Below are 20,119 nucleotides of genomic sequence, written 5' to 3' on the forward strand. Positions count from 1 at the left end.
TTTGTGAACCACTATATATCTGTGCTTTGGTGTCTCGTTTGATTCTGTTTCAGAGTTTTTTATCTGCTCTTATTTTTTCAACATGCAGGGCTGAGGACCTTAGAGGGTTGGGTTATATGAAGTCATTTTCTCCCAAAACCTTTTTACACACATATAGTTTATCCATGCATGTAATATGCTCCATGCTCCTATTCCAACTCCAAATTGTGAAGTATTATGGAAGAATTTAAGATTCCTTATAAAATAAAGCAAACATTTTGATGCCTGTCCCTCTTGTAAGCTGTCGGTATTAATTCAAAACTATCACATCATCTATGACACTCTTAATTGGTATCATATTCTCTTGACTTATGATAAGTTAATAGTTGGCTTTATTGAATTTGTTAATGGTAAAATATGTTTTCTCTAACTTTGCTTCTTATTGAATACTTTTTTTTGGTTATGAAGCCAAGTCGACTATGAATATTAAGATCAGTTTTCCTTGATTGACCATGTGAAGACTACCCTTGCCATCTATCCTTGTTTTGCCTTTTTAATGCACCATTAAATCTGAGTTAGGCAAAGTCCTTTGGATGCAATCTTGAGCTATGGTGTATGTTTCTGTTATTGCCCTTGTGCTGTTGTATGGTGGTGAATTGAGCATCACGAATGTTGATCAAGTATGCTTTTTAGAATATATTCCTGGAACAGATAAGTCTAGATGAAGGTGACACTTTTTATCGGTATCAAATCTTCCTCCTTGCAACAGGCATATGGCTGACTTAATTGAGTTTGATAACTATATTTCTGTTTTCTCTAACTTAGCTTCAAAGTTGTATTGATTTTATTATTAATAATTTGCTTATTTAAAGGATTACCTATAACCTTTGAAACCTTTCTCTAGGAAGTTTTTAGTAGTGACACTTTCGCGTTGGACATTGTTTTAGGTTATGAAGCCATGATCCGCTATGAATATCATGATTAGTTTTACTTTTTCTTGGTCATAGGATACGACAACTATCATCTATTCTTATTTCCTTTTGAGACATCATTGGTACCAGTTTGGCAGAGTCATTTAAAGTGAGTCTCCAAGTATACATGTTTGTTGTGTTTTCCTAGTGCCATTCTAGGTGTTAGATTGAGAATCATGTGTGTTGAATAGGTATGGTTTTGGTATATGTATTCCTTCAATATAATTTCAAACATGTTCATTCCTTTGAAAGAAGCTTGGAAATTGTTCCTTCACTAAAAGTATACTGTGCACGGATGCTTTGTCATGTCATTTTGAACACTCTTGTCCATTGAAAGGATGGTAATGAAGTTGCTTATTTAGTATCAATTTCTAATTATAAGCTGATTATGTTAATGCCCAAACTTCATTAGTGTTTTCTTATAGGTGCAAATTAAGGGAAATATTTAATTTTTTCTGATTAGGAATTGCCTTTGTCTACCAGGATCTCATCTGCAGGGATGGACGTGCATTTTGCTTTCTTCCTTTACCAGTTAGAACAGGTTTGCCGGTACATGTAAATGGCTACTTTGAACTTTCATCCAATAGACGTGATATTTGGTATGGATCTGATATGGACAGAGGTGGGAAGCTACGGTCAGATTGGAATGTATGCCTTTTAGAGGAGGTTGTGGCTCCAGCTTTTAGTGAGTTGCTGATGAAAGCTTCAAAATCACTTGGTCCAAGCGAGCAATATTATTCACTGTGGCCTTGTGGTCTCTTTGAAGAGCCATGGGAAACACTGGTGAAGCAAATTTACAGAAATATTCAGGAATTTCCATCTGTGTATTCGAAAGTTGAAGGTGGAAAGTGGATCGTGCCAGCTGCTGCATTCCTTCATGATGAAGGGTTTTCAAAGTCTAAGGAACTTGTTGATGCTCTTATATTCTTAGGAATGCCTGTAGTAGAACTACCTAAGCCAGTTGTAGACATGGTTTTCTCTTATTGTGCTACTCTGCCAAAGATGGTTTGCCCTGCTACTGTGCGGAACATGTTGCGGAGTCTGACAAGGAAATCTCTGTTAGATAGGGGACAGTGCTTCTTGTTGTTGGAATACTGCCTGGACGATCTAGTTGATGATGAAGTTGGATATATGGCATCAGGTTTATCTCTTATTCCCCTAGCCAGTGGTAGATATGGAGTTTTCGAGGAAGGCATAAAAGCTAGACCTTATTTCGTCTGCAGTGACTCTGAGCACAAGCTTTTGGAGAGTCTTACTGATTGGCTGGTTGACAAGAATATCCCTGTAAAATTACATAATAGGCTTTCAGATATTGCACGGGCCTCAAAGACAAATGTAACTTTTTTGAATAGTACACATCTTGTTCACCTTTTGTCTCAGATTCTTCCCACTGATTGGAGATACAAGGAGATAGTTGAGTGGATGCCAGAAACTGATGAAAACCATCCAACCCAGACCTGGCTCATGCTTTTGTGGTGCTATCTTAAAGACCACTGTGAAGACATTTCAAATTTCTTGGACTGGCCTATTTTACCAACAACAACAGGATGTCTTTATAGAGCTTCCAAGAACTCAAAAATGATTAATGGTCAATTACTAACTGATTCAATAAAAAACATTCTGATAAAAGTGGGGTGTCAGATACTTAACCCAGATTTTGAAGTTGAACATCGTCAGCTGTCACTTTATGTTCATGATGCAAGTGCTGTGGGTATTTTGGATGCCATTTTTGAGGTAGCTTTGAGGCAAGAATCACACCTGGCTATGCTTTTTGAAAATATCACTGCCAATGAAAGGCGTGAACTCTGTAGATATTTCCTCAATCCCAAGTGGTATAGTGGAGGACAGATGACTGAATCTCATGTCCACATTTGCAAACATTTGCCTGTTTTTGAACTATACAATGATAATGTGAGTAATGAAACCTCCCTTTTCACTGATTTGGAGATGTCTCAAAAATTTTTGGGACCTCTTCATATGGACAGGCTTCTTTTAGGATCAGAGTTTCTTTACTGTTCATCTGGAAGTGAAGAAGAAGTACTGTTAAGTTATTATGGCATTCGAAGAATAGGAAGGGCATCATTCTATACACGTAGGGTGTTGAATCGTATAAGTGAGATTTCCCCACAGCTTCTTGAGGATGTTATGCTTTCAATTTTGTATGAACTTCCTCAGCTGTGTGCGGAAGATTCAACCATCAGAGAAATATTGAAGAACTTAGAATTTGTTCCCACTATTAGTGGCAGGCTAAGAAGCCCCAACAGCCTATATGATCCTCGAAATGAAGAACTCTATGACCTTCTAGACGATCATGATAGCTTTCCTTGTGGCAAGTTTAGAGAATCAGGAGCCCTAGATATGCTTCAAGGGTTGGAATTAAGAACTACGGTGTCTCCAGAAACTGTTTTACAGAGTGCTCGGCAGATTGAATCATTAGTGCATAACGATCCTGCAAAGGCGCACTCAAGGGGAGAAGTGCTTCTTTCTTATTTGGAGCTAAATGCAAATAAATGGCTACCTCAGAGTCCTGGTGAGGCAAACAAAACGGTCAATAAGATGCTGACAAAAATGGCTTCAGCATTTCATTTACAAGATTCTTGTTCATACATTGATTTGACAAAATTCTGGAATGATCTCACAATGATTTGCTGGTGCCCTGTGTTAGTAAATCCTCCGTATTCACTTTTGCCATGGCCTTCGGTTTCTACAACAGTAGCGCCTCCCAAGCTGGTTCGTTTGCCTACAGACATTTGGCTTGTTTCTGCCAGTCTTCGTATACTTGATGGGGAATGCCGCTCTAATACCTTATCACATTGTCTTGGATGGTCCTCTTCACCAGTAGGAAGCATTATTGCTGCTCAACTTCTTGAGCTTGGAAAAAATCATGAGATTGTAGCAGACCAGATATTTCGGCAGGAGTTAGCATTAGCTATGCCAAGATTGTACTCTCTTTTGACTGCCATGATTGGTACAGATGAAATGGATATTGTAAAAGCCATTTTAGAAGGCAGTCGATGGGTTTGGGTGGGTGATGGATTTGCAAAAGTTGATGAGGTGGTTCTGTATGGGCCTTTTCATTTAGCTCCATATGTGCGTGTTATTCCTGTTGATTTGGCCGTTTTTAAAGATCTTTTTATGGATCTAGGTGTGCGAGAATCTTTAAGTCCTAGAGATTTTGCTATGGTGCTTTCTCAAATGGCTGCAAATAAGAAAGGCAGTCCTTTGAATGCACACGAGCTTAGAGCAGCAACACTAATTGTGCAATATTTAGCTGATGCTAAGTTTCATGATAAACAAATAGCATGCTACATTCCTGATGTCTCATCTATTCTTATGCCTGTGACAGAACTTGCTTTCAATGATGCTCCTTGGTTATCTACCTCTAATGAATGGGTTAACTCAGGGAGCATATCGGCTGTGGCTTTGACATCAAAGAAAAAGGTTCCCAAATTTGTGCACGGCAACATTTCTAATGATGTTGCAGAGAGGCTTGGCGTCTATTCACTTCGTAGATTATTGCTTGCAGAGAGTGCTGATTCCATGAATTTGGGCCTGTATGGGGCAGCAGAGGCCTTTGGTCAACATGAGGCCTTAACAACTAGGTTGAAACATATAGTTGAAATGTATGCAGATGGTCCTGGAATTTTATTTGAACTTGTACAAAATGCAGATGATGCAGGAGCTACTGAAGTTTGCTTTCTTTTGGATAAAACTCAGTATGGGACTTCGTCCATTCTTTCTCCACAAATGGCAGATTGGCAGGGGCCGGCCTTGTACTGTTACAATAATTCTGTCTTTACAGCTCAAGATCTTTATGCCATTTCACGCATTGGGCAAGACAGTAAACTTGAAAAGCCATTTGCTATTGGAAGGTTTGGACTTGGGTTTAACTCTGTGTATCATTTTACAGACATTCCTGGATTTGTTTCCGGAGAAAATATTGTGATGTTTGATCCTCATGCCGGTTATCTTCCAGGAATTACTCCATCCCATCCTGGCTTGAGGATCAGTTTTGTTGGCAGAGATATATTGGAACAATTTCCTGATCAATTTTCTCCATATATGCACTTTGGTTGCGACTTACAAAATCCTTTCCCCGGCACTCTCTTTCGCTTTCCATTAAGAACTTCCAGCGTATCTGCTTGCAGCCAAATCAAGAAAGAAAGTTATAGACCTGAGGATGTTTTATCACTTTTCTCATCCTTTTACACAAATGCAGGTGAGGCCTTGCTCTTTTTGCGAAATGTAATGAACATTTCTGTCTATGTGAAGGACGGACCCAATCATGAAATGGTGCTCCTGCATCGTGTGTCTAGGCTTCCTGTTGAAGTATTGGACAACCAACCTAGTCCAGCAAATGTGATGTTAGATTTTATTTATGGTGATTGCAAGGCTGGCATGGACAAAGAAAAATTCTTTCAAAAGTTACAGAAAACACCAGAAACACAGTTGCCTTGGAGTTGTGCAAAAGTTATAATGACTTCAAGCGATACTACTGAAAAGACAGATCTGTGGATGGTGAGTGAATGTTTGGGGGGTGGACACGCTAAAGCTAAGTCTGTCTCTCCTGAAAACAGAGAGCGCAGTTTCATTCCATGGGCAGGTGTAGCTGCCAAGTTGCAGATAGGACTGGAGGAGAAGGTAACAGGTGAAGCAAATCTTGTGGACAATGCACTTGAGGGTCGTGCATTTTGCTTTTTACCTTTACCTGTCAACACAGGTCTTCCGGTTCATATCAATGGCTACTTTGAACTGTCGTCAAATCGTAGGGATATATGGTTTGGTGATGATATGGCAGGAGGGGGGAAGCTAAGGTCTGATTGGAATCTCTGTCTGCTGGAAGATGCTGCAGCTCCAGCATATGCACGGTTACTCGCCAATGCTGCTCGTGAAATTGGTCCATGTAGCACATATTATTTGTTTTGGCCAACTGCAACTACGAGAGAACCATGGGCATCTTTGATGAAGAAGGTTTATGTTAGCATCACTGATCTAGATGTTTGTGTCCTTTACACCAATGCTAGAGGTGGGCAGTGGATTTCTGCAAAACAAGCTGTTTTTCCTGATTATTCCTTTGCAGAGGCCATCGAACTTGGTAATGCATTAGCAGAGGCAGGTTTAACTTTGATAAATGCACCTAAATCAGTGGTGGATAGATTTAGGGAGTTCTGCCCGTCCTTGCGATATCTCACTCCACATTTGCTTCGAACTTTGTTAATTCGGCGCAAACGTGGTTTCAAACAGAGAGAAGCAATGCTTGTTACTTTGAAATATTGTCTGGATGATTGTGATGATCCTTTGATATCTGATAAATTGCACGGTTTACCCTTGCTCCCACTTGCTACAGGCTTATTCACCACATTTGCTAAATCTGGACAAGATGAAAATCTCTATGTGACCAGCCAAAACGAATATGATCTACTTAAAGATGCGGTGCCATATTTACTTATTGATCGCACCATTGATGCACGAATATTCAGCAAACTACAAAGAATTGCCTCCAGTGGTGGCACAAATCTTTGTTTACTTACATCATCCTTGTTGAATGAGCTTATGCCTAGAATTCTCCCTGTAGAGTGGGAGGGTAGGAAGTCTGTGTTATGGACTCCTGGCTATCAAGGGCAACCAAGCCTTGCATGGATGGGCCATCTTTGGACTTACTTTAAATCATCATGTCCAGACTTAACTGTCTTTTCAAAGTGGCCTCTTCTGCCAGCAAGGGATGGGCACCTTCTCCAACTTGTTAGGAATTCGAATGTGATCAAAGATGATGGATGGAGTGAGAATATGTGTTCCTTGTTGAAGAGAACTGGATGTTTCATGTTGAGGAGTGAACTACAAATAGATCATGCAGGGTTGGAAGACTATGTTCAAAATGCAACTGCGACAGGTGTCTTAAATGCCTTACTGGCATCAGCTGCTGGTATACCAAATTTAAAAGGACTCTTTACAAATGCATCAGAGGGGGAGCTACGTGAACTTCGGAGTTTTCTGTGTCAGTCAAAGTGGTTTTCCTTTGGCCAGGTCAATTCTCAGCAGATTGATATCATGAAGGCTCTCCCTATTTTTGAATCCCATGGAAGCAGACAATTTGTGAGCTTGACAGGATCAATCAAGTGGCTGAAGCCTAATGAAGTAGATGAGGAGTTGATAAATGATAGCTTTATCCGTACATCCTCAGAAATAGAAGATGTGATTCTCAGAGATTATCTAGGTATTCAAAGACCTTCAAAGAAGCAATTTTACAGGGAACACATGGTCAATACATTGTCCATGTTCACTTCACAGCCAGAAGTTATGATGAAGGTTATTCGAGACCTCAAGCTTTTAATTCGGGACGATTCTACTGTTGGGAAATCGATTTCTGATTTGCCTTTCATCTTGACTGGAGAAGGATCTTTGCAAAAGCCTGGAAGGTACTGCTCAACTGAGACTTTCCTCTGTAATATTTAATTTTCAGATTTTATTTGTATGGACATCAAAAACAAAAAAAGCAAGGTTTTGCGAGGAAAGAACTATTGTGCAATAGAATTGTACGTCGGTTGTGGAACTCAAAAGCACAATTTGGGAACTCTGAGAGAATGAAAACAATATAGGGTTTATTATGATTCTCTATTGCAATTTTTTGGTACGAATCATGATGTATTTTGTATTTTTTTATTAAATATTATGATTTTCCTTATGCACAGAAATTATCAATCCCTTTTGGAAATACTTTGATGGCACTGTTTACAGAGATTTACAATGTGGTAAACTTTTTAGATAACATTCTCTAGTCAGTCCTTGATGATATAGAAATTGGAGTCTCAGCTCTGATCAGTGAGACATGTTTTAAATTACAATAGGCGTCCATGGCTCATCCATCTAAATAATATTACACTGTGTGAGAATGGCAACCCATAGAAAACCAACATCTCACATCCCTCTAAATGTCTTATTCTTTTTGTTTGTCTAATTTTCTAAATTCTAAATATGAGCGTTTCTTAAACGAGATCCTTGCCTCACTCTTATTAAATATTTCTAATGTCTAAAACTAAAACTAGCTTTTCTTTGGATCAGATTTACAATATACTCTACTGATGTCAAATCTCATTTGTTATCATGCTTCAAGAAGATTTCTGAAATTTTCAAATATGATTTGTCCAGAAGTTTAGTGAAAATATCTGTGACCTTTCTTTGTAGGATTTTACACTTGATCAATTACCTTCTTTGGTACTGATATACCTACTTTGTGATATTTGACATCTGCATTTTGGGTTTCTTTTTCTATTTGCATTGCACAATCATTATTTACTAAGTCACAAGGTTTGAGTTGGAGTTTGAGTTCCGCGACAATAAAAGTCAAATAAAATTTGACAAGGAAAAAATATTCAAAAGAAATCTTTATTAAATTTACCTTATATAAATTTTTTTGATAGGTAACATTTTGATTTTTGTATTGATATTAAAAAGTGGAATTACATCAAATAGCCATATGCACTAGTTGGCCAATTTCATTACAAACACATATCTCTCCTACCCCACAGACATACATAATCTTTAAAACATAGTAACGGGCATTAACACCCTAACAGCAAAAAACAATAGTAGCCCAATCCCACAAAAACCACCAAAAAGGAGATGTTTAGGTGCCCATGGCAATGTTATCCACCACCTCCGCCAGCCACTTGTGATTAGTCCTTGAACCATCGAGCGGCCTCCTCCCTCTTTGGAATGGTCCGGTCATCCTGAACTAACCTTGGCCTTGGCTTCCAGAGCGGAATGGTACCTTGGTGACGCTTGCTGCCACTTGCTCCCGCCTCTTAAGTCAAGGAGATACCCACCCACATTACTTTAACTGTGGATTCTCCTGCTTCCTTCTGATTTTTCCTCACAATTTGGTGTCGTAGGGGCTGCTCTGGAGCAGTCACACTCTTGCGTGGCGTTGCTTTCATAAATCTCCTCCTTTCCTTAGCTGACACCCATATCTTCGTTTGCAGGAAATCCACAACCTTCTTCCATCCTTTCTCTGCCTTCGTAGCGTACACCCCTTTTGGGCTTGCCGATGTCCAGATGATAAGGGGTTGTACAAAAAGTCTCCCCTCCAATCAATCTCTATGGCTCCTATCCTATCTCCAAACCCACATCCAAAACAATTCGTTCCACAATATCCTCTAGCCCCTGCAACCATTGTGGGTCACCACATGTTGCCATGACCCTGCTAACTTCCTCCTTGGATTCACCCACTAGCAGTGCCAACGCCACAAAGAGTGAAGCCACATCCAAATTGGAGCATCTCTTCCAGTATGAGTCTAGGTACTCCACTCCATGCATCTACTGGATGCCCTCCAAGATTTCCGGGTCATCAAACATGAAGATGTTCTTCAAACACCTGACTGTAATCTTCCCTCCATAAGATTGCATCTGATTATTTGATTCAAGTGCAAAATTTGCTTCCATTTCCATCTCCCTACCAAAAACCCTATGAAGTGCCCTGCCTTTCCACCTTAAATTCACACACTTCGAACAATTTGGAAGCATCTCTTGCTCTTCATCCTGATGATGGATCACGTAGTGTGATTCGAAACGTTGATGGTAAAAATCTTAACACAATCGAATCCAGAAACATATCAGTACAATATAATGGATTGTGGAAATTTGTTCTCTTTAATTTGGAAGCAAACTGTATGCGGGGTGCCAATAAATAATTACAAGTTCTGACACGCGCTGGGGATTAAAATATCATGAATGCCGTCGGGGGAATGGATTCATGATTATAGTTGTTATCCCTAAAATAATCATCAAGAACGCTCTTTTGCCCTCATTGTATTTTCCACTCTTTAATTTAATTCGAGAAGTCTAAGGTCTTCATAAATTTCATTTTGAATCCCCAAAGCTGCATTCAAACCCATATTGCCCAGGTTGTCTGCCACCTTATTTGCTTCTCTGCATACATGGGAAACCTTAAAGTCTTCAAACTCCATTAACAGACCTCTAATCTGCTTGATGTGTTTGTCAAGATGCTTCGCTTCCAACTTCCCATTCTTAATTCCATTAGTGATTATCTTTGAATCCCCTTCAAGATGTACTCTTCGGATACCCAATTTAGCCCCTAAGACTAGAGCTTCTTTTGCCGCTACATATTCTGCCACATTATTTGTACCATCCATCAATTGTTTGGCCACGAAAGCAAGCATGTTGCCCTGATGATCTCTCACAACACAACCACAACCAGAGACCCCCGGATTTCCCCGAGCAGCCCCATCAAAGTTAATTTTTACCCATCCTTCCTCTGGTGGTAGCCAACACACCTTATCCCTTTTCAGTTTAGGATTAGCCCTTGCAAAACGGGCCTAGCGTATATAAATTAGATTTATACTATATATAATAAGTTAAATTATTAAAATATAATAATATTATATAAAATTTAAATAAGTTATAAAAAAGGCAATAATTATAGAATCAAATCTAAATGTTTATTAAATTTATAAATTGCTAATATCAAATAATATAACATTTCTTAATAAATTTTTGAATATTAAATTAAATAGTAAATCTTTATATTGTCAATAGATTAAATATTTTAGAATGTCAATAGTTAATTAATCAAATGTTAATATTTTAAGTTTATTATAAAATTATAACAGATAAAATCATATTAAATTTTAACTAATCTCAGTTTATATGTAATGACCCTCTCTATAAAGGCCACTGAAACCCTCAAACTGAACTTAGGAATTTTGTCAAACACTTGGCGTGTAACAGTAACAATATTCAGAATATGGTAATTTTCAGATTTGATACTTTCAGAATATAATCACAGAATTACAATATATATAAAGCCATTGAACTATATTTCAATTACAATGCCATAAATTCTGAAATTATTTTATTACCAATTCTGGTCTGATTATTACAATGACTGTATGACAGCAAATTTACCCAAAAATTGACATATATTTCAGAATGCAAGAACCTGGTTTGAAGAACTATGGAAGAACACCATGTTTTGCTGCAGATCGTTGATGAAGACCTCCAACCGCACCCCCAAACTATCCTCAATTTGCTGCTGCTGCCCAAACTAGCAGGGCCGTACCAGTACGGCTGCTGAAATAAAATAATATTAGGGTTTTGGGACCCCCAAATGCAAGGAAAATGGGCGCCTAGGGTTAGGTAGTAACCCTGTAAAACTATAAAAAATAACTCCAAGGGGTTGAGGAGATATGAGCAATTATGTGGTTCCGAACCCTGCTTTGCCAATTCTGAAAATGCACTTATTCTGTCTTCAAACTCTTGTCAAATGCTTCTCCAATGATAGGGCAGATCTGAAATCCTTATTCCAACCAAAAACAAACCCTAACAACGAATTCTCAATAAGCTCCAATGAGATGGCTGAATACCAACTCCAATTATGCAACAATTCAGGTGATATTTCACACCCTCAAAGTCGCCAATCCAAAGGAGTGATTCGTTCCCAAAGATCGAATAATTTGCAGATCCAAAGTCCACAAATGTCTTCACAATGAAGAAGTAGAAGAGTTCTCCAATCCAAGCATGTACAAATGAGAGGCCCAGCCCTCTATTTATTCACTTTTCTAAGAAGTTGCTAGAACTTCTAGAAACATCCTTTATAATTTCTCATTATAATGCACTTTTTATAATAAAGTAATTTTATAAAATAAAAAGTGCAACTCAAATTAAAATTATAACATGTGGGCCCCAATATCACATAATGATAAAATATAACCTCTTAACACTTCTTCAAGAGCAAGATATGACTATCTGATCCGCAGAATTGACTCTCTTTCCACACCATTTGCCTACGAGAGTCTGGAATAGGCAAATCCATGATCAATGCCATGTCGAACTAAAGAGGGGACATTACAGTCCGCCCCTCCTGAAATTGCTTGGCCTCAAGCAATCTCAACGCCGGGTGCTGCAAAATAGCCTCCCCCTCCCAAGTAGCATCCTCAACAGGTAAATCTTTCCACTTAACCAAGTATTCTCTGATCACCCTTCTATGAAGCTGCTTTTCTCTGCTCTCCAGGATGGATTCTGGTACTAAAATCAATTTTCCCTCATTGTCTAAAGGAGGTAATACTGCAGAAGGCACCACATTCTGACCCAACGCCTTCTTGAGGCGTGACACATGAAACACATTGTGCACTCTGCTGTCTGCGGGAAGCTCCAACTCATAAGCCACTTCACCAACTCGCCTGATAATCCTGAATGGTCCATAATAGCGTGGCTTAAGTTTCTCTGCCCCACTCTTCTTAAGAGTAGATTGCCTGTATGGCTGCAACATGAGGTAAACCATATCATCTACCTCAAAACTACGCTCAATTCTCTTCTGGTCTGCATACTGCTTCTGCTGGTTCTGAGCTCTTGCAATATTGTCTTTGAGGGTAGCAACTATATCCTTACTCTCCTGTAATAATTCACCTGCACTGGGTACCCAGCTGTCGCTCAACAATAAATCCAAGAAACTAGGTGCTTCATAACCGTAAAGTGCCATGAAGGGTGTCATCTGTATAGTCATATGATATGTAGTATTGTAACAATACTCGCAGAGATATATCCATCTGACCCAAGCTCGCTGCTGAGCTGCCACATAATTCCTTAAATACCCTTCCACCCATTTGTTCACAATTTCTGTCTGACCATCGGTTTGTGGGTGATAGCTAGTGCTGGGTGTAAGCTCCGTGCCACATAACCGGAATACCTCCTGCCAAAAGTGACTCATGAAACGGCTATCCCTATCACTCACAATGTTCTGAGGCAAGCCGTGCAATCTGAAAACCTCCCGAAAGAAAACCTCTGCCACCTGAGCTGCTGAATGTGCAGTGGTGATAGGAAAGAAATGAGCATATTTCGTTAATCTATCTACCACCACATAAATACAATCTCGTCCTTGTACCTTGGGCAAACCTTTGATAAAGTCCATGGAGATGCATTCCCACTTCCTGTCGGGAATCGGAAGTGGCTGTAGGAGCCCTGCCGGATAGCTGTGTTCTTGTTTGTTTTGCTGGCAAACAAGACACTCTCGAACATACTGCAAAATGTCAGCTTTCAGCCCTTTCCAAGTGAACCGCTCTCGAACTGACTTGTAAGTCTTGAAGTAGCCGGGATGGCCTGCTGTCGGTGAGTCGTGAAGTGCTCTCATAATCAGTTGCTTAACCTTCAATCCTGGGACTAGGTAAATCCTGTTCTTGTAAATGATCAAATCATCCACAAGTGTGTATCTGGTATCAATCACTGTTCCCTCTACTATATCGGAGGCCCATGTATCCCTGGCATACTCTGCTATAATCAAGTGTCGCCAATCCTCTGATATCTGAACCATAAGAGTGAGGTGTGGCCTTCGAGATAGAGCATCTGCAACAACATTCTGAGTTCCCTTGACATATGAGATGTCAAAATCATATGCCTGCAACTTACTTACCCACTTTTGTTGGCGATCATTCAGGTCTTGCTGTCCCAAGAAATGCCTCAGACTGTTATGATCAGTTTTAATACAAAACTTGCTACCCACAAGATATTGTCTGAATTTGGCCAAAGCATGCATGATGGCCAACATCTCCTTATCATATATACTGAATGAACGCTCAGGGCCTCTGAGCTTCCTGCTCTCATAAGCTATGGGGTGCTTATTCTGCATAAGTACAGCACCTACTCCCTCTCCAGATGCATCACATTGAAGCTCAAATGGCTTCGTGAAATCAGGTAATGCTAGAACTGGGCACGTAGTCATTATCTCCTTAAATCTCATAAAACAGTCCTGTGCCTTTTGAGTCCACACAAATTCCCCTTTTTTCAGTAAATCTGTCATGGGAGCTGCATGTCGTGAGTAGCCACTGACAAACCTGCGATAAAAACCACATAAACCAAGGAACCCCCTTAACTGTGTAAGGTTCTCTGGTGGAGGCCAATCAACAATAGCGCGAATCTTTTCAGGATCCATCCGCACTCCCTCTGCACTAATGATGTGTCCTAAATACAACAGCTCGGTCATCCCTAAGTCACATTTGGACTCCTTTGCATACAAGGACTCCTTCTGTAGAATGCTCAAAACCGTCTCCAAATGCTCTAGATGCTCCTGCCATGATCGGCTATAGATCAAAATGTCATCAAAAAACACCAGCACGAATTTCCTCAACTGATGGTGGAAAACTCTGTTCATAGTGGACTGGAAAGTGGCAGGTGCATTGGTCAGGCCGAAAGGCATGACTACAAACTCAAAGTGCCCACAATGACATCTGAAAGCAGTTTTCTCAATATCCTGTTCACGGACTTTGATTTGGTGATATCCTGATCTCAAATCAATTTTCGTGAAATAACAGGCCCCATGCAATTCATCTATCAACTCATCAATGCGAGGAATAGGATACCTGTTCTTAATGGTTCTCTTATTTAATGCCCTGTAATCAATACACATCCGAAGCGTTCCATCCTTCTTTTTTACCAAAACAACGGAAGATGCAAAAGGTGACTTACTAGGTCGGATGTGCCCCATAGCTAGCAACTCCTCAATGGTCCTTTCGATCTCATCCTTGAGTCGCTTTGGATGTCGATATGGTGTGATCATGATAGGTGTAGCACCTTCCTCCAGTTCAATAATATGCTCAATACCTCTGTCTGGTGGCCTGCCTGGTGGAATCTCACTGAATACCTTTTCGTACTTAATCCTCAACTTCTGAATATCAGGATGATATTCCACCTTATGTTGCTCCTCCTGTGTAGGTATCAAAGTACAAACTGCTGCCCACTCTATATCATTATGCCTAGTTAATCTTTCCAGCCGCCTAAATGAGATAGTCCTGATGTCTCCATTACGGATAGCCTTTAGCACATGAATCCTACCATTTATTTCAAATTGTATCTCCATATCCTCTAATCTCAGGGTAACCACCTTCAATGAATGTAGCCACTGCATTCCAAGTACTATGTCCATGTCACCCATGTTGACCACATGATAGTCCGCCTTAAACTCATAGTTGTTCAAGCGCAAAGGTAAGTCTCGTACCATCCTGTCACAACGAAGAGTGTATCCATCAGCTACCTTGACTCTTAGTCCCTCGAACTCCTCAGTAATGAGTCCACGCTTTTCTACGAATCATGCATCAATGAAATTATGCGTGGCACCTGTGTCCAACAATGTAATAACCTTCTGTCCAGCCAAGACTCCCCGAAGTCTGAAAGATCCCTCTCTCTGGATACTAGACAGTCGTGCTTCCTGTAAATGTAGCTCTGTTTCCTGCCTTTGCCCTGCACTGTCTATCTCCTGCTCTCCCTTTGCTTCATCAGGATCCTCATCATGATGTTCTGAACCATCTGAATCTGAGCCTTCGTAATAAGCCCACATTGCCCGGTTGGCCTTCCCTTTTGGCCTCATTGGACAGTCATGGCCGTACTCATACGGGCCTTTGCAATAGAAGCATAGCTTCTTCCTACGCAAGTCATTAAGTGTCTCCTTGTCCAGCCTCTTACTTTCTTCCTTAGGTAGCTGTGCCTCTCTATGAAAGGGTTTCCTGTCCTTATCTTTTCCTGAAGGGAAACTCTTTGCCTGAAATTTATTTTTAGAAGCTGAAGAGGAATCCATGTCACGAGCTTTCTTAATGGCTTCCTGCAAAGTGGGAGGGTTGAGAGCTTTAATCCACCCTCTCAACGGATCAACTAACCCATCCATAAATAAAACCAATAGCCTTCGTTCAGATACATCTGTTACTAACATTGCAAGTTTCTGAAACTCTGAAATGTATGTTTCCAATGAGCCCCACTGTTTAAGCTGGGCTAATTCCTTGAAATGGAGTTCTGGATCTTTCTTATCAAAACGTTCAATCAGTCTCTCCGTAAACTCCACATATGAGGTAATGTGTGCATGACCCATAGTGATCATACCATGATGCCACCATTCGTGTGCTAACCCATCCAGGTGAATTGCTGCATACTTAATAGCTTCTTCCTCAGACATAGGATTCAATTGAAAGTATGTGTCAAGCTTTTGAACCCAAGCTCTTGCTGTAGACTTCCCCGAGCCATCATAATATGGTAACTGTAGTTTTCCTACTTTCTTTCGTAGCTCATAGTTCTGAGTTCTGTCTTGTCCACGGGGCATATGCTTCATCCGCACATCCATATACTCTCTAAAGGTGATTGCAGCTGTAAAATCTGGTCCTCCTGCTTCCCAATCTCTCCTCAGCTGATCTTGTATGTCAGTGATCTGGGGTTCTGGTACCGGCTGCTCTGGAGCTCTAGGAAGGAACGTAGGAATCATAGGCCTCGAACTTACTGTCCGAGCTTGCTGGGGGGCATGACCGAAATTGTTCCCAATTTGTTCGCCTCCATTATGTCTCTCATCATGATTATTCCCATTCTGATTGTGACCATTCTGATTATTTCCTCCACCTATGTTAGCGTTCAACCCCATTTGTCGAGCCATCATCTGCATCATAAGCTCCATTCTCTGATTCTGTTCTTGTGCTCTTTGTTCGGCTAATCGCTGTCCCTGTGCCAGGGTGTCTAATAACTGTAAAAATCTTTCCTCTTGCGGATCTGGACCGGCATTCCCGCCTCTATCCATATTGTAGTCGTAGTCTTGATCAAAAAATACCTCCCCTGTGTCTGTATGACTGGATTCTATGTCCACCTGGATAGATGAGCTAGACTGTTCGCTCTGCAGGTCAGAAATCCTATCTTGTCTTGCTTTGGTATTGCGGAAATTATAAGGCCTTTGTCGCATGCTCTGATTTTAGTGTTTTGACATTTTGTCAAACACTTTCCCTCCTATCCAGCTGTTCCAAATTCCCTATAAGACCTCCACAGGATGGCAGGACTTATAGCTCTGATACCACTGTAATGACCCTCTCTATAAAGGCCACTGAAACCCTCAAACTGAACTTAGGAATTTTGTCAAACACTTGGCGTGTAACAGTAACAATATTCAGAATATGGTAATTTTCAGATTTGATACTTTCAGAATATAATCACAGAATTACAATATATATAAAGCCATTGAACTATATTTCAATTACAATGCCATAAATTCTGAAATTATTTTATTACCAATTCTGGTCTGATTATTACAATGACTGTATGACAGCAAATTTACCCAAAAATTGACATATATTTCAGAATGCAAGAACCTGGTTTGAAGAACTATGGAAGAACACCATGTTTTGCTGCAGATCGTTGATGAAGACCTCCAACCGCACCCCCAAACTATCCTCAATTTGCTGCTGCTGCCCAAACTAGCAGGGCCGTACCAGTACGGCTGCTGAAATAAAATAATATTAGGGTTTTGGGACCCCCAAATGCAAGGAAAATGGGCGCCTAGGGTTAGGTAGTAACCCTATAAAACCATAAAAAATAACTCCAAGGGGTTGAGGAGATATGAGCAATTATGTGGTTCCGAACCCTGCTTTGCCAATTCTGAAAATGCACTTATTCTGTCTTCAAACTCTTGTCAAATGCTTCTCCAATGATAGGGCAGATCTGAAATCCTTATTCCAACCAAAAACAAACCCTAACAACGAATTCTCAATAAGCTCCAATGAGATGGCTGAATACCAACTCCAATTATGCAACAATTCAGGTGATATTTCACACCCTCAAAGTCGCCAATCCAAAGGAGTGATTCGTTCCCAAAGATCGAATAATTTGCAGATCCAAAGTCCACAAATGTCTTCACAATGAAGAAGTAGAAGAGTTCTCCAATCCAAGCATGTACAAATGAGAGGCCCAGCCCTCTATTTATTCACTTTTCTAAGAAGTTGCTAGAACTTCTAGAAACATCCTTTATAATTTCTCATTATAATGCACTTTTTATAATAAAGTAATTTTATAAAATAAAAAGTGCAACTCAAATTAAAATTATAACATGTGGGCCCCAATATCACATAATGATAAAATATAATTTCTTAACACTTCTTCAAGAGCAAGATATGACTATCTGATCTGCAGAATTGACTCTCTTTCCACACCATTTGCCTACGAGAGTCTGGAATAGGCAAATCCATGATCAATGCCATGTCGAACTAAAGAGGGGACATTACATTATACACACACACACACACACACATATAAAATACTATTAATAAACTCTTAATAAAAACTGAAAATGCATGTATAAAATTTAACAACAGATGGAAGGAAAAAAATCGCAAAACGAAAGATGCATATAGCATGGAGTCACGCAAAAGTATTGGGATGGAGGAGGTTGCAAGTGGAGTACGAAATGGTAATGGTGTATTTGACTGCGCTATCTATTTGCCAAAGCCTTCTCTAGAAAACAATAATCAGCTGCTAGTACTTTTGGTGGCCATGGAATTGTTGAGAACATGATTTAGAGAGTTGATAATCATTAATTTTAATTTGAGATTTTTCTCAAATTATCTCAGGCACAGAAACCAGTTTCAGCAGTGAGAGACCTGCCCTAGGTGGAGGAAGAATCGCTCAGTTTTTTCATTTGGATTAGTAATGGAATTGTAGAAATCAGTTTGATTCAAAGACAAGGTACATTTTATTCAGAATAATATTTTAGAAATTGGTTAATGTTTTGAATGTTGGTTCCTACATGGGCATTTGGAGCACAGGCCAATAAACTCATTATTTTGGAAGCAGAATATAATAATACTATTCATAGAAGGGTGATGAGAGTATTTTATTGGCTGGCAAATTATATGTTTCTCAAAGTAAATACTTCTTAATTTCTGATGGTGGAATTGGAAATTCATACGGTATGTGTTATCGCTTGTTGAGCTACCAATATTCTGAATGGCATAAAACTATTAGAATAGTCCTTCGATAATTTGAAAAAGGCATAAAGTTTATCAGGCATTTATATTAATAAACTATAGGAACAAAAAAATTATTGAGCCCTTTACTTATTTGAAAGGATGGAATATTTGGAGAAATTGTGCACTATTGTTTTTGGTGTTAATCTCTTACAGGAGCTGAAGTTTATCTAAAGTTATGCATATTGATATGGAAACTTATTAAGCATATTAATGTGAGTTAGTCCTGAAGTATCAACGAGCTATTATTGGAATATCATTATATCCCAGGATGTAATGATTGATTTTTGCTAGCATTTATAACTTAGCTATTCATCATCACTGTGTAGTAGTGCATTCAATAATAATGGGAAGGGTTTATAGGCACAATTGATGCTGTGCGATTGTTAGAAAGTTATTTGTGGTGAATAGGGTATCAGGTTTCATGCTTGCTTGAGTATTGCGGAGAAGCCATTCCCGATAACTGGAATACATACCCATCACAATCTTATGGTTTGTAAAATGAACATGGCTCAATGAATGTGCGGTTAATATGTGATAAGACATTCTGTATGGTTCAATATTTCCATAGCATTCATATCTATATAGAGGGAAATGAAAAAGGTTTGTATGAAATATAACCTGTAAGACGGGTTTTACTATACGCACTCAGCAAGGTAATTATCAAGTTTTTCTGTACACACTATTGTGGTTGTGCTGTCTCTAGTATGTAATGATCCTAACCTGTTTCCCTGTGCCATTTGGGGATTATAAATATGAGCCAATTGTGAAGGAAAATGCATCCAATTGTTTATTTGCTTTTTGTTGGTTTGTGAGAATTTTTCTTGATTTGTGAAGTCAATTCACCTGCTAAGGTATAAGGGTTTGAAGATTGAGTTTCACCATTCCATTGTTGAGGTATAGTGGAATTAGCCAGCATTTCTAAGAATTTTGACGTATCTTCTATTTTTGTAACCTAAGTCACAAGGTTCAAGTTTGAGTTCAAGTTCGGCAATTGTAAATTTTGGAAAAACTTCGACATAGCCAAAAATTAAAAAAAATCGACATAAAATTCACTTAGATAAAATAATTTAAAAAAAAAAAAAAAAAATTGAAAAATAAAGAAATATTATATATATTATAGAACAATATTACAATTTAAGTATTATTAAAATCTTACTTTATATATGGATATATAATTTATTTGATTGGTACTATTAATATTAATTGATAAATTCATTATAATTTTATATTTAGCATTTTAAAATATTAAATTTATAAAATTGAATAGAAAATGAAATTAGAAAAACCCCGTCTATCGTTTCCAAGTCAATATATAAGATGTTATTTAAATATAAACTTTAGAAAGAAATTAATTGGAAATATTTTGAAGGGTCCGTTTACAAGAATGCAGTCGGA

General features: G+C 39.0%; 1 protein-coding gene across 2 annotated transcripts in view; it reads left to right on the forward strand.

Annotated features, from left to right (window-relative positions):
* The window catches only part of LOC149554023 (Zinc finger, C3HC4 type (RING finger) family protein), a 216,707-nt gene that overhangs the window by 64,872 nt on the left and 131,716 nt on the right, over positions 1–20,119 (forward strand). For both annotated transcript variants that reach the window (XM_089789351.1, XM_089789352.1), the window contains one exon: positions 1,434–7,366. In XM_089789351.1, coding sequence (XP_089645477.1) covers positions 1,434–7,366 — 5,933 coding nt within the window. The remainder of the gene's footprint in view (positions 1–1,433; positions 7,367–20,119) is intronic.

Source organism: Cupressus sempervirens, chromosome 6, assembly GCF_028749045.1.
Source record: "Cupressus sempervirens isolate cs-2001-9-10 chromosome 6, ASM2874904v1, whole genome shotgun sequence".
NCBI classification, from domain to species: Eukaryota; Viridiplantae; Streptophyta; class Pinopsida; order Cupressales; family Cupressaceae; genus Cupressus; species Cupressus sempervirens.